We start from the raw sequence: 13251 nt of genomic DNA, 5'->3' as shown, positions 1-13251 counted from the left end.
TCTAGACTCTAAAGTAATTAGTATTTTAAATTCTGTTTGCTAATCTAGCATGCTTTGGCAGCCCTTGGGTTTCATTAGTTCCTAACATCTGGCACCCCTCCCACATTCCAAATGACAAACTTTAATCACATTCTCTGTCTGAATGTCCTCAGTGTTTGGAGCCGTGTTGTGTACAAATGATCTGAAAACACTTCCATCAGCTGCTGGAGAAACTGCGGCACCGATTTATGTCCGACTGCTACCTGTTAACATTGCTGTCATTAGTCATTTGGCATCATATAGATAGGTCACAGAACACACGTACAGTTTTATAGTGGAGCATGGCCTTGGGCCCCTTCAAAGTTTACATAGGTCACAGAACACATCTACACATGCTGCTTTCAAAGATGCAGCAAAAATTTTGGTGTATTTCCTCCACCAGCAGTGAGCATTTCACAAACATATGAAGCTAACCATGGCACATTTGTATTAATGTGTTTTAAATCTCAGTGTTGATTAAGGTGCACTGCCCCCCGGTAAATATGATCTATTTACTAAAATAAAGACATAAAATGCACAAATGATTGTGTCTATTTTGCCTTAACCGATCAGTATTCATTTATGTCTGTGTCCTGTCAACGTCATTTTCATTTTTGACAAGGAAGTTGCGGTAGTGTTTGCTCGGAGTAGTAAACGTTTGGCATGTCAATCAAATAAGAATTGTTATTATTTTATTGTGTTCTGTAAATCAGATTAACCCGTATGTCTGTATTGATCTCATGCACACTTGAAGATGAATTCACCAGTCTTAATCATGCCTACAAAGCTTTGATTGGCTCTGTTATTTTTACAACCAAGAAAACCACCGTCAATGAGCTCAACACCAGACCAAACTGGAGTTCTGGAGCCAGGATAGTATTTTCCCCTCACTATTAAGACACTAATGGACAGTGTATAGAAATATGATTCTGCTAGCAGCTGTCCATCTGCAACTGACGCACATAAATCTGGCTACTTAAAATCTTGCAAAAACTGCCTAAAATTTCAACATGACTTGTTGGAAAAAGATTTTGTTTTTGGTCAGTCTCACAATTGTGGATGAGATAATGTAAACTACTTTTATTTGTTATTTATGCAATGCAGTAAACAGTAATTAATGCTCAGTCTGGGATCGGAGGCAGACTGTAATCACACCTCCCCATCATCAACAGATGCAGAAGAAGCACAGCAGTACTCGACTGAGAGCTATCATCTCACAGAAAGACACCAAGAAACAGAGCGAGGGAGAAAGCATTAAAAAAATAAGGAAAACAAATTCATCATCCCATTCCCTGGGAAACAAAAACAGTCATAAATCAAAGAGAAAAATGAGGCGCCTTATCTGGCTAACTTCACAGCTAAGGTAGCTTGACTTCTAACGGAGTCTCAGGAGAATGCCTCCAAGGTTCCCAGGCAGTGCAGCACAGTGTTGCACTCCACTAAAGCGATTATGAACCAGAAATAAAAAATGAACTTTAAAATGTTGTCCCAAGTATAGCAAGTTAAGTGACTACAGGAGGGCTCTCCAGGTACAGAGAGTAGAGAGTCACAGCAATGTAGAACATCTGAATTAAAAATAGAAGAGGTCATTTCATTCAGTGAGGACCGATTGAGGTCCCTCTACTACAAACAAGTAACCGCAACGTCCTCGGTTCAATTCCAACTGTGGGAATTTTTTTTCGTGTCATACCCCTCTTTCTCTCCCCGTTTTCAGTCTACCACTACACTCTTCATCTGTCCAATAACAGGCAAAAATGCCCCTAGAAAATATAAAAAAAACAATTCAGATTTTTGTTTTTTAAAAAGATGTGCATAATTTTTTTTTTTTTTTAAATAATTGTTAATAATACCTGTTAAAACAAATATAATAATAATATTATAATAAATAATAATGTAATAATATAAAAACAATGTAAATGGGATAGACCAAACATTAGAAACACCTTTCAATATAATACAGTCCAGTTCAACACCACTGCAAACTACTGTACAACCTCAATAATAAACATATTGTTAAATGAATACCTCTCGTTATCTTTGTGAAGGTAGAATTTGTGGTTGAGCCATAGTATTTGATTATATTACAGGTGTTCCTAATAAAGTGGCCAATGATTGTATAGTTCCTGTATTTTAAAAACGGCATTTTTGTGTATATTTTATACTTATAACACTATCAGTATGATCGTTTTAAGGAACTGAGAATCTGTGTGTGCACTACATGGGTGGCAGGTGTATGAGAGGCGGAAAAAGCATCCAAGGTTTATTAAAAACGTTGCTGTAAGGAGGGATGCCAAACTGCACCCTACTTTATAGCTAAACTGAAAATAAATAAATAAATCTGGAACCTTAAACCCGAAGGTCAGTTTTAATATAAAATCAAAAAACAATTTCCACTTGTTTGTCAGATCCATTTATCAAATCCATTTAATACTATTACATCCTGTAGCCTTGCTGGTCCTGTGGGCTAGTGCTGTGGCCTCTCTTCACAAAAAGGGAGAGAGAGAGCTAGAATAGCTGAGGTGGGTAAAGTATACAGGGGTCAGAGGCAAGCAGCACAGGACACTCTGGAGCTGCAGGAAGTACCAAATTACCTGTAAGTCTGCCTGCTCCGCTAGAAGGAACCTGATGAGGGAGCACATAAGTCTGTCAGCCTATACTAGCAGAATGCAAACACCTGATATTGGACGGAGGCAGGGAGTGAGAGATGTTTGTTTACAACAGTGCCAAGAAAGTGACAGTGATCAGCATCCAAAAACAGTGGCACACAAAAACACCTTTACTGCCAAATCAATCCCACAACTCAGGATTGTAATGGTGCTATTAGATCGCAAGGGGTTACCGCTGTCGGACCACTGTTTCTAGCTACGGCAGATTTATGGTCAAGCCAGACTGTGTCATTATACATGAGCCTGACTGTCCATTTTATTAGTGGTGATTTTATCAAAAGTCAGTGCCTACAGGCCACGTTTTCCTTGAGGATCACACAGGTGAAGGTCCCATAAACAGCAGTGGGTACGCACAGACTGTTGCTATTTACGTCACAGTTTTATGGGAGCTCATGTAGCCAGCTATCCTATACGTTATTTATACATTACATACAGCATGTTAGGAAATAACCTTTTTGTGTCACGTTGTAAATACACGATTCCTAGAATGTAGGCATTTTGTTTACATGGTGCAGTCCTAACTGTTGCATTTATAACAAGTAACAGCCTTTATATAGCATTTAGCACAGATGGAAACAGTCATCAAAATAAAGCATCAAGGAATAAAGTATGGAAGTAACTAAGCCACTGCATCTTTTTTCCACATTCTGCTGGGCCAGAGGTACCGCTACTCCGACCACAATAGTCAGTCCAAATTATTTGCAGTTTCTGTTTTCTTTACCATCAAGCAAGCTGTGAACTTTATCTACAATTCTCTCATTCACCAAGCTCTGAAAACCGTTTATAGACACTGCAAGTGCAGCAGGGCAGAGGATACAGGTACCGAGCGAAATAGAGAGAAATATGGCAATGACAAAGAGGCGTGGTTGAACAGGACATGCATTTTTTTTTTTTTTTTTTTTTTTTTATTGAACTATGCAATCTATTGAGAGTTTTTGTTTTTATATTCCATTTTGCTCACATTTTTTTTATATATTTTGAGCAGATCATAGTTCATTGCTAACATTAATTTAGTCTCTCATATTACATGAGTTAATATGGTCTCTAATATAATGTTAATCGAACCAATGTCTCATCAAAAAAGGTAACTGGCAAACATATATTGCATGATATTTACAGTTAACAAAATTAACACTTGAGTATGTTTGCCTAATTCAAGTTCTGAAGCACATCTGTCCTTGGCAGTGTTTGCACATTTTTTGCTAATGTCATTGATTTGAATAAAAAACAAAGTGTGGCTCACATAAAAGTGTATTCATCATCATTAAAGACTCTTAGCATCAATTTTCTCTTGCTGTCTTGATAGAGCTGCACTGCTCAAGAGGTTCTAGAAAACATAATGAGGTCTCTGTTCTTTAACTCCTACATCCATGTGCCGTCACTCATGCACTACTGGGTGGGAGAGAGCAGCAGTGGGCGGGAGTGCTATTCACATGTGAACTCAAAAAGATGAGCCTGGCAGCAGGAAGGCTTTATTAGCCATGGGAAGGCTTACACCTGGTGAAAATCAATGAGATGAGAGATTCAAGCTGTGTTAACAACATATAAATAAACTAATTTTCATTCACTGATGCTGAAGTGGTTAGAGGCAATGCAAAAGGAAGAGAAGTAAGAAAAAGGAGGGTAGTCATCCCAATCTGAAAGGATGGCTTGAGGGATAGATTAAAGGGATAAAATATTTTATGCAAAAAAGACACAGCGAGTAGTGATTACTATATTTAACCAATTTGAAACTATCCAGCCAAATATATATAAACACCTAAAAAAACAGTTGAGTCCGTCTGTGTGAAAGAGTGTCAGGTGATGCATACTTGCTTTGGAACGGTTCTCGATAATATCATGACGCATGAGATGCAATGCTATTGTCTATTGTTGTATATTGGCCGTTGAGAGTAGATAATTAGTGAAAATCCTCCTTAGGCATGAGAATGAACACTATTTTCAATTGGTCAGAATGTTTATCTCCTGTCATCTGACTGGAGTTGAGCTTTAAAACAGACTTCAACCTCATATGAAAAAGGTTACCGACCACTGGTGTAGACAACACCTTCTGTTTCAAAAGCACACCACATTGCAAACAGAAAAAGACCAGGCGGGAGTCCGTAACATGATGCAAGACCGCAGTCATCCTCAATCTGCCGTTAACAGCATGACAGAACTATTTTACAAGAAAGCAATGTGTAGAGTGTATCAGGGTTCATACACACTTTAGCAAAACATTTCCATGAATTTGAGGCAAAAGTCCATGACCACATAGTCTGTGAAATGAAATTCACAAATATGTAGGATAAATACTACTGACATTCTTGTAATATTACTGAACGACTGCAATGTGGAGACGCATTCTAATGCCAGGTGTGAACAGACGTACTTAGAGCTGTGCACTTGTGATCAGATCACCCAAGACGCATGTTAATGCCAGGTCTGAACAGGGCCAGTATTAAGGGTAGCAGCAGGTGTCCTCACGTTGGTACCCACAGTAAAAAAGCCTATGATGGGGGTGAGAGCTGATTCGCAACATTGATCCTTTAGCATGGCTAGCTAGCGCTGCCTCTCCCATGTTAGAAATATCAAATGTTTTTCCCCACAGTCCACATTTGGCATGTCCCATGTCCCGGTCTTTTTCGTGCCTTTCCGTTTACTTGTCCATGTAAAGTCAAACATGATTAAATCTGCACTTTCCTGGCATACAAGCTGCAACTCAGGTCGACGTAGAGAGGATGTTACCTCACAAAGAGAAGATTGAGTGATCTGCTCTAACATTAAATTGGTCAATTAAAACAATAAAAGGATTTTCTCAACCGATCTCAATTGAGCCACATATACTGTAGATGTTTGTGAAGTTAATCTATTTCATTGATTTATTTTTCCAAACTTTTTCAAGCCTGGAAATAGCTATTTTCAAATTCCGTACAAACCCTGTATTGCACAAAAAAAGTATCTATGATATTAATCATGAAAATGGCTTACTGGGATAAAAAAAATCATGTCGATATGGGAGGTGGTAGAGTGTTAAAAAGTCAGTGAAGACTAAAGGTTTGAGCTTAGATTGACCAGAGCGGTTTTGGCAGAGTATATGATAATGTTAAATTAACTTGCTAATCCCCAACCTCAGACAGAGAGAGCCCAAAGCAACAATCTAAATCTAGGAGAGGGAGACAACCAGGACAAGACTGCCAGGGATCTGCCCGTCAATGTGGCTTAGATAGCACCAAAGAAACAGCCCCTCCCCCTAGTCACAGAGTCAGATTTACTTTGTACTGGCAACAAATAAACCTTTACAAAACTAGCCATCCTACCACAAACAATGTTATATTCAGGATGTGCACTAGTGCATACCCCAGACCCATACTCCAATTTTTACCAAATAATTATTGATGGATTGTTTTCAAACAAAAACTTAAATTTAAAGAATCTATTTTTTTCTATAAACAACATAAACGTAAAAAAAACAAAATGTAAAACGGTGTTTTTAAATGTGTGGATATGTGACAAAGAAACAAATGTAAGTCACTGAAATGGAAACAAAAATGCATCTATAAATGTGGTCCATGTGACCTTTTACAAAATGCAAATGTAAAAACATTTATTCCTATTAGCCTACTTATCTAAAAAAAAAAATAAAAAATAAAAAAAATGATGACTGTGAGCCGACAATGCCGCTTAACATGCAAGTATGCGTAAGTTAAAAAAAATGTTGCAACATGGACAGTAATTAGTAAGAGATTATTAACAAAAGAGAACTTATCAATGTAACGGATCAAATGTGAAAATTACATAATTGTCATTTCTTATTAAGCATTTCTCCTATATAAAAAAAATTACAGAGATAATCACCGCAAACAAAACCTACCAACATATGAAAAATATTTTTGATTTACAAATGGACAGAGGCCTGGGTGAGGGAGATGTGAACAAAAATTAATTTTAGGAATACCGTAACTGAAAATGCATTACAGGTGCACTACACTATTTTAACATCTTGAAACAACTTAAAAATGTAGTTCTCATTGCTGGGCTATTGGATTGGACTTAATTAGATTGCATAAAAATTGATGATAGTGTGCCAATTATGCACTATTCTAAACTACTAGCCTTTACAGAAAAATGGAGAAGTTATGTTAAGTAAGTTATTATATAAATGTTTTTGCAGACTACTCTGACAGCTGGAGCAACTCTAAGGCTTGAATGTACAGAATTACACTCTCCTTGTTATATAATCAGCACAAACAATGAGAAAATGTCTTGAATAAAATCTGTGTTTTCATAAAATGTATGTCTATATATAAACTACACAAGACTATGCATTAAGTCAACTAAGACTCCCAAGGGGCAGTAAGAAACTCATGCTGCTTATGGCGGGCTGAAGCAAGAGCATGCTTAGCAGAACTCAATGCATTCAACAGTTTAAACAGTTTCACTCAGATTCTGGGTCAATTCTGGAGGAATTCAGTAATTAAATTATGGTGTTTTGTTCCTCATGAAGCATTTTCAATTTGCTACAGTTCTGATTCACACCTCTGTTTGGAATGATCTTCACAGCCGCAATCCCTGAGGTTCACAGTATGTGAGCTGCAGCCCTGTTCACTTTGCTACTCTACACTTTTTTTAGTGTCTTGTTTGAATCATTTCATTCCATTACAGTGACGCAATATGAAGTCTATTTATTTTGATAAAGAAATACAATTTTAAAAAGGATAGAATATAATATACACAAATAGTTAATAAAACTAAGCATATGATGGTGATCCCATCAAAATGTCTTTTTACTGTGTAATTATTAACAAAAGAAATTAGAAATCAGACAATAGTGGGACTTAAACTAAAGAGAGCAAGTCCATTTCCATTGACATAACCTTGTACTGTACCTGACAGGGTTGCTGGTGAGGGACACTCGCAATGAGTCTAGACAGGCAAAGAGACGTTCGTCCATCACCCCTGACTTCAGTTCTCCCAGGAATTCCTGGGGAGATATCTGATGGCTGCTTCTTAAGTTGCCCTGGAAGAAAGAGAGGAAGAAGAAATCTCTTTAGTGCAGCCTTGGAAAAAGTGATCAAAACAACATGAGGCCAAAGTTTGACTAGTCAGGACACTGACAGAAAGACGCTACGTTGTTTTAAAAGTCAATCGCAAAAGCACAATGTGCAAAAAGTGTCCAAGGATTCCTTTCCAGTACTGTGCACTCGTCTCTTTATAAACCTGAAAATCAATTTCCGTCTAGACTACTTGAACAACTTTCATTGTAATAATCCCCACCACATGAGTGGGTATACATGCCATTTTTCTCCATATTTTCTCTTCATTGGAAATGAATCATGTTTTAACAAAATGGCACTCAAAGAGCAAATCCTATGCAATGCTTACAAAAGAGCAAACATTCATAGAGATATTCTAGACTCTAGAGAATGTTTTCCCTAACCTAGCACGGTAATGTTTTGTCTAGTTTGAATCTATTATTCCTTTTAAAGCTACAGTGGGTAGAATTGAAGCAAATATGATTAAAAATATATATATTTTTATAAAACGGTCACTACATCCTGACAGTAGTGCATGAGACAGGTAATCTGAAAAAAATCAAGTGTCTCTGTGTCCTCCGGTGCTCCTAATGGCATCTGCAAGATTTCACAGGCCGGAGGAAAACAAGCAATCAGAGCCGAGCTGGAGCCTGTTATCTCTGAGCCTAGCTGTTTTTGTTCATACCTGTATCTGTAAAATATGTATTTTTATTCTTAATTACCATGGAAAGTTCAAAATAATTTAAAAAAACACCTTAAGCAGTGAAATTTTAAATTAGTCTAACATTTGAAGTAAAACCGACAACATGTTTTTGACCACCTAATTTTTCAAGGCTTTTGGATCAAAGCCAGCAGCCTAACATCCTTAAGCAAGCCCAGGGTTATGGATGAACCCAGATGCTTATTCCTCTGTTCTCTTTAATATGACCGTCTCTTAATTAGTTTCCAAACCTCCAAATATCTTACACCAAAATGACACATTTCCCAAATAGCACATTTCTAAAGGGGCACGGAATCTAAAATCTTTTCATGTTGGTTCAAAATGTTGTCATCAATAGAAATCACAGCAATTAACTGAGACAGGCTGCAATGCGCTAAAATCACAGGCAGAAAAGAAATCATGCCAAGTGTCACATGTAGATGTACTATTTATTTTTACTTGCATGACTAAAAGGTCACCCAATCCCCATCTAACCATAAGAGAGTTTCTTTATAAATGTACAATTTTACAATTAAAATTTATCTGACTTTAGATTTGAAAAAAAAAAAAAACACTGTACCTCCCCTGGCTAATAACAATCTGCATGCATCTCGCCAAACTAGTGAATATACCTGTACATAGCTTTATTTATGGTCTGGGAGAGCAATACAATTAAAGCTGAAGCATTTCTGTGTTTTTCAGTGGGAGGGTGGTGTACAGAGAAAGCTACACTTATTTGGTTTATCAAGACAGCTGCACTAATGCCAAAACATCATATATCGTTGGGTACGTTTTTTGATTCATCAAAGGCCTCAGAAATCAGCCTGTATCACTACCAGCAGGAATAAATACTCCCTAACCCTTGCAGGGTGCCAAAACAATGGAGCTATGCTCACTCTGTCTCTCCCACCCAATCTAAGATATTCTCCTCAACATATGAGAAATATAAAATTAGCTGTCAAAATCTCACTCAAGAAGCCCACTTTTATCTTCAATCATCAAAGCAGGTGTTATAATGATCATAAGCACCTCTACAGCCTTAGAAAAGAAAATTGATCAACCATATAGGCAGAGCCAAATCTATTGTGCACGTTGAATGAGAGCCAAGAGAGCAAAAACATCATTATGGCTTGAGCTACGTGACTACTGAATAGCTTGGTATCCAGTTTGAACCTCTGAAAAAAGAAAAAAAGGACTTCCCCATTGGTTTACACCAACGAGGCTCTGCCTTAGTACCACGAGACATATAAATGCTCCCTCCTCCCAATCAGGTAGTAGTCCTATGAATCTAGCACTCCTCAGTGACAACAACACCACCCTCCAGTGTTGTTGTCATTGTGGCTAAAACATGCCCTTTTCTCTGCCCTCATGATGGCTCTCGATTGCAACTCTTTCTTGGCATCATCAGCCTAGGCCGACTCCTGCCTCATATGTCTCTTGCTGACAGGAGTAATTGGAACAGCAGCGGGAATTTCACCAATTCTACCCACTCCCTGCCTGCGCACCAGCCCATCAACGATACAGTGAGTGTCTGCCTCCCTCTTCCTCTTCCTCTTCTGGCCCAGTGGTCAAACTCCTCTCCCATCCTGGAGAGACATGATGATGACCAGCCTGTTTGTTTCTCGGTATCTCTAAGACCTTCAGCAGTCAGGGAGCCATGAGTGCTGCTCATGGCAGCAACAGGCACGTCTGGCTAGGCCTTTATCGCTAAAGGAGCATTAGTGACAGCCTTTTCGCCCACTGAGGAAGAGCTCAGAAGAGCTGTGGACCCACCTGCAACCCCAGCCCCATCCACATCATTTACTGCAGAGGCAGCCCAGGGAGTGTTGCCTGTGACCCTTCTGCCTCTTCATGTCCAATAGAGTGCTCCAGGAATGAGTCCTAAAACCCGGAAATGCATTAGCATTTTAGCACTTCCGGTTCCCACGTCTCGAAGTCAATGGGTTTTTGGAATGGGTTTTTATTTGGATGTCTGAAATAAAGTCTTAAGCTAAACAGATTTTAACGTTTTGTTTTACAATATAAAATATGTCAGTAAATATCCCATTTGTGAATTTTGAAGCTTTTCTTAAAAAAGACGGTTACTAACAAGCGGCTAAATGAGACCGCTAAACGTCATCATGCTTACTCGTATTCATGCTACTGTGGTGTAGTTTGTTTATGACCAAACGATATGTTTTTTTTACTTCTGGCGATTGCATTTACGCTTCAAAAATCATAAAAGTAATGTACATTTGTGGAGATTATCTTGTGGAACAAAATGTGTAAGTATCATAAATGTTTGTTGCCACAGAGCTTATTTTCTGCAATAATCCAAAACCCAATGGAAAAATCCAACTTTGTCGAGGGAATCTGTGCAATTCTAACTTCCGGGTTGGCCTACAAAAATACGTCATTCTTGCACCACTCTATAGAGGATATTTTTATAAATTGATGAGTTCCATGCTATATCTTTCCAATATATATGCAATGTGGCAATTGTATTCATACAGTAACTCTAAATAAAATAAGCAAACTGATTTGCAATGCAATGGGTTGTGCTCCACTCTTGCATGCACTACATCAAACTTTGCAGGGGTAAAAAACCTTTCACTGACCCAGCAAGAGTGGCATGATTGACAGCAGTGAGATATGAACAAATTTAACTTCAAACTAGTGCGAATCGTCGCACATCACCATCACATCCACCCGCAACCCTGTGGAAGAAATATCACCTGTGATTTCAACTTGTCTCTCAAATAACTGTGCCTAGAACAGACATAGCAATGGAGCAGCTCTTTTCCAATCGCTTCCCCATCCCTGCCTCCATTTCCATTGGGGCCGTCCTTGCCTCACAACGGAACATGGAACATCAATGCCTCAATCCCTCTGTCTCAATGTACACTCACTCTCAGAGGACTTAATCTTTTGTTCTGAGCTTCCCCTTCCCTCGGATACCAACTGACACCTGATCTGCGACACGCGACAAAGGTTTTGTCTCCCTGCCGTAGCAAAAGCTAACAATACCTAAATATCCTACTGTGTCTGCCCTGCAGTTGACAGAAACAGCAGCATTCCTGTAAGAGTTCAACATCACTACCAAAATATGCTGGAACATATACTGATAAAGCAGCCTTAACCGGTGAGCTCTAATCCATTTGTGAATTGAGGTTTTTAAGGGAAATATGTAACAATTATTAAAAATGCATGGTTATTCACTAATGAATATTGTCATCATGAAAACACATTCAGCATCATTCAAAATGGCACATTTTGCCAAAAAGGGGACAAGTTTGCATCTATGCAATACGTTTCTCTAAATAAAACAAAATAGAAGTTCTATGCTTGTATTAAAAAACTCATATTAACTCATAAACTCATATTAAAAAAAGGAATTTTAGGCAACTTAAACACAAAATGCATTTAATTTTTCAAAAAGTACTGAGTGTTTAACATGCTCTGTTTACAATATATGACGTACATTTATCTACTTGGGCATTTGTTTCTCTTTCAATGATCAGCTCTTTCAACAATCAATCACTTTAATTGAGGTCTAAGCCACAAATGGAATTTGGGAAACGGTAGACCACAATTTATGCTTAATCAATGTTTAGACAGTAAGCCCCTGTCTCATGTTTTCTAATGCTAGCTGATTAAAAGTCTCTGAGGTTAGCTAGAAGTTCATCCTGAGAAAGTCCGAAGTGAACTGAGCTCCACAGTATGGCTGGTTCACATTAAAGTGTGTACAAAAAGATCAAATTTGGAAGATATTTTTGCGCAGATCGAGGTGGACTGTGGGTTTTGATCCACATCTATTCCATTGAAACTGCATAAGGAAGGAATCTCTTCACAGCTGTACAGGAGAACAATTACAGCAAGCAATAACTATTTGAATGTACATTATGTGCATGTGAATATTGTATAAAGAATGTAAATGTAAAAATGTACTTGTGTATACGTAAATGTATCTGCATTTAAGAACACTGAACACTAGTTCAGAACATTAGAATTGTTTTAACTACTTAGATTTTGCCCATCTCCTCATGCGGTATCACTAAGACAGAGTTTCTGAAAATAGTTTCCAGGTGTTTTAAAAGGCAACACTAAGTAAAACACAATTTCCTACACAGCAGGGGAACTGCAGACAGCTCAACACAGTGGGGTCTCCAAGAAGTTATTTCAAGACAACTACTGCTACACAACACGCTGGCAAAGGTCAGCAATTATTTTGTGTGGAAAAATACATGACAATTGTTTCTCTACAAGGCAATCTGCGAAAATCGCAAGCCAGAATCACACCAGGCTATATCAGCAAGGAACATGTATCAAGGCACATTAGTGATGTAAGAGGAGAGGAGAATAATTGAGATTGTATGTATTTTTAAGATGTTTTTTTTTTTATTTAATGTGTGTTGTACAAGTAGCGAACTCCTTTAAGGAATAACTCAGTCCTACTTTCGGCACCCTTGCTGGGACCACACCCATCCTCGAACTCAACCTTCATTTTGACGTCAACAACACATATGTAAAGTTTCCGAGTAAGGGTTAAATCAGCAGCAACTGGACTTGGTTTAGATTCTTGAAGATGTGCATTTTGCACCATTGCAATGCTATCACAGTCACAAAAATCCGTCCACAGACACACACAGACAACAATACCAGCGTCGCAGTCACTGCTGGTAATCAACGAGGTGTTGTAGTTCTTTAGCCCCAGTCTTGAAGGGCTACTATAAGTTTTACAAGCCACCAGTGCTTGCCAGTGTGCTTGCTGCGTTTGAAGCCCTGAAGCCTTGAACCACTTTTCTGCGCAAATAGAAAGAAAGCCCCAAAGCTTCAAAAGGCTTCATCCGCTCATAATAATAGCATAACCTTC

The 13251-nt window shown here is 38.3% G+C and overlaps 1 protein-coding gene across 4 annotated transcripts in view; it reads right to left on the bottom strand.

Annotated features, from left to right (window-relative positions):
• LOC119477745 (protein diaphanous homolog 3-like) overlaps positions 1 to 13251 on the bottom strand; it is a 188522-nt gene that overhangs the window by 159593 nt on the left and 15678 nt on the right. For all 4 annotated transcript variants that reach the window (XM_037751877.1, XM_037751861.1, XM_037751869.1 and 1 more), the window contains one exon: positions 7553 to 7683. In XM_037751877.1, coding sequence (XP_037607805.1) covers positions 7553 to 7683 — 131 coding nt within the window. The remainder of the gene's footprint in view (positions 1 to 7552; positions 7684 to 13251) is intronic.

The sequence above is a fragment of the Sebastes umbrosus genome, chromosome 2, assembly GCF_015220745.1.
Source record: "Sebastes umbrosus isolate fSebUmb1 chromosome 2, fSebUmb1.pri, whole genome shotgun sequence".
NCBI lineage: Eukaryota > Metazoa > Chordata > Actinopteri > Perciformes > Sebastidae > Sebastes > Sebastes umbrosus.
The sequence above is the reverse complement of the archived record's forward strand: the minus strand, read 5'-3'. Positions and strand labels throughout refer to the sequence as shown.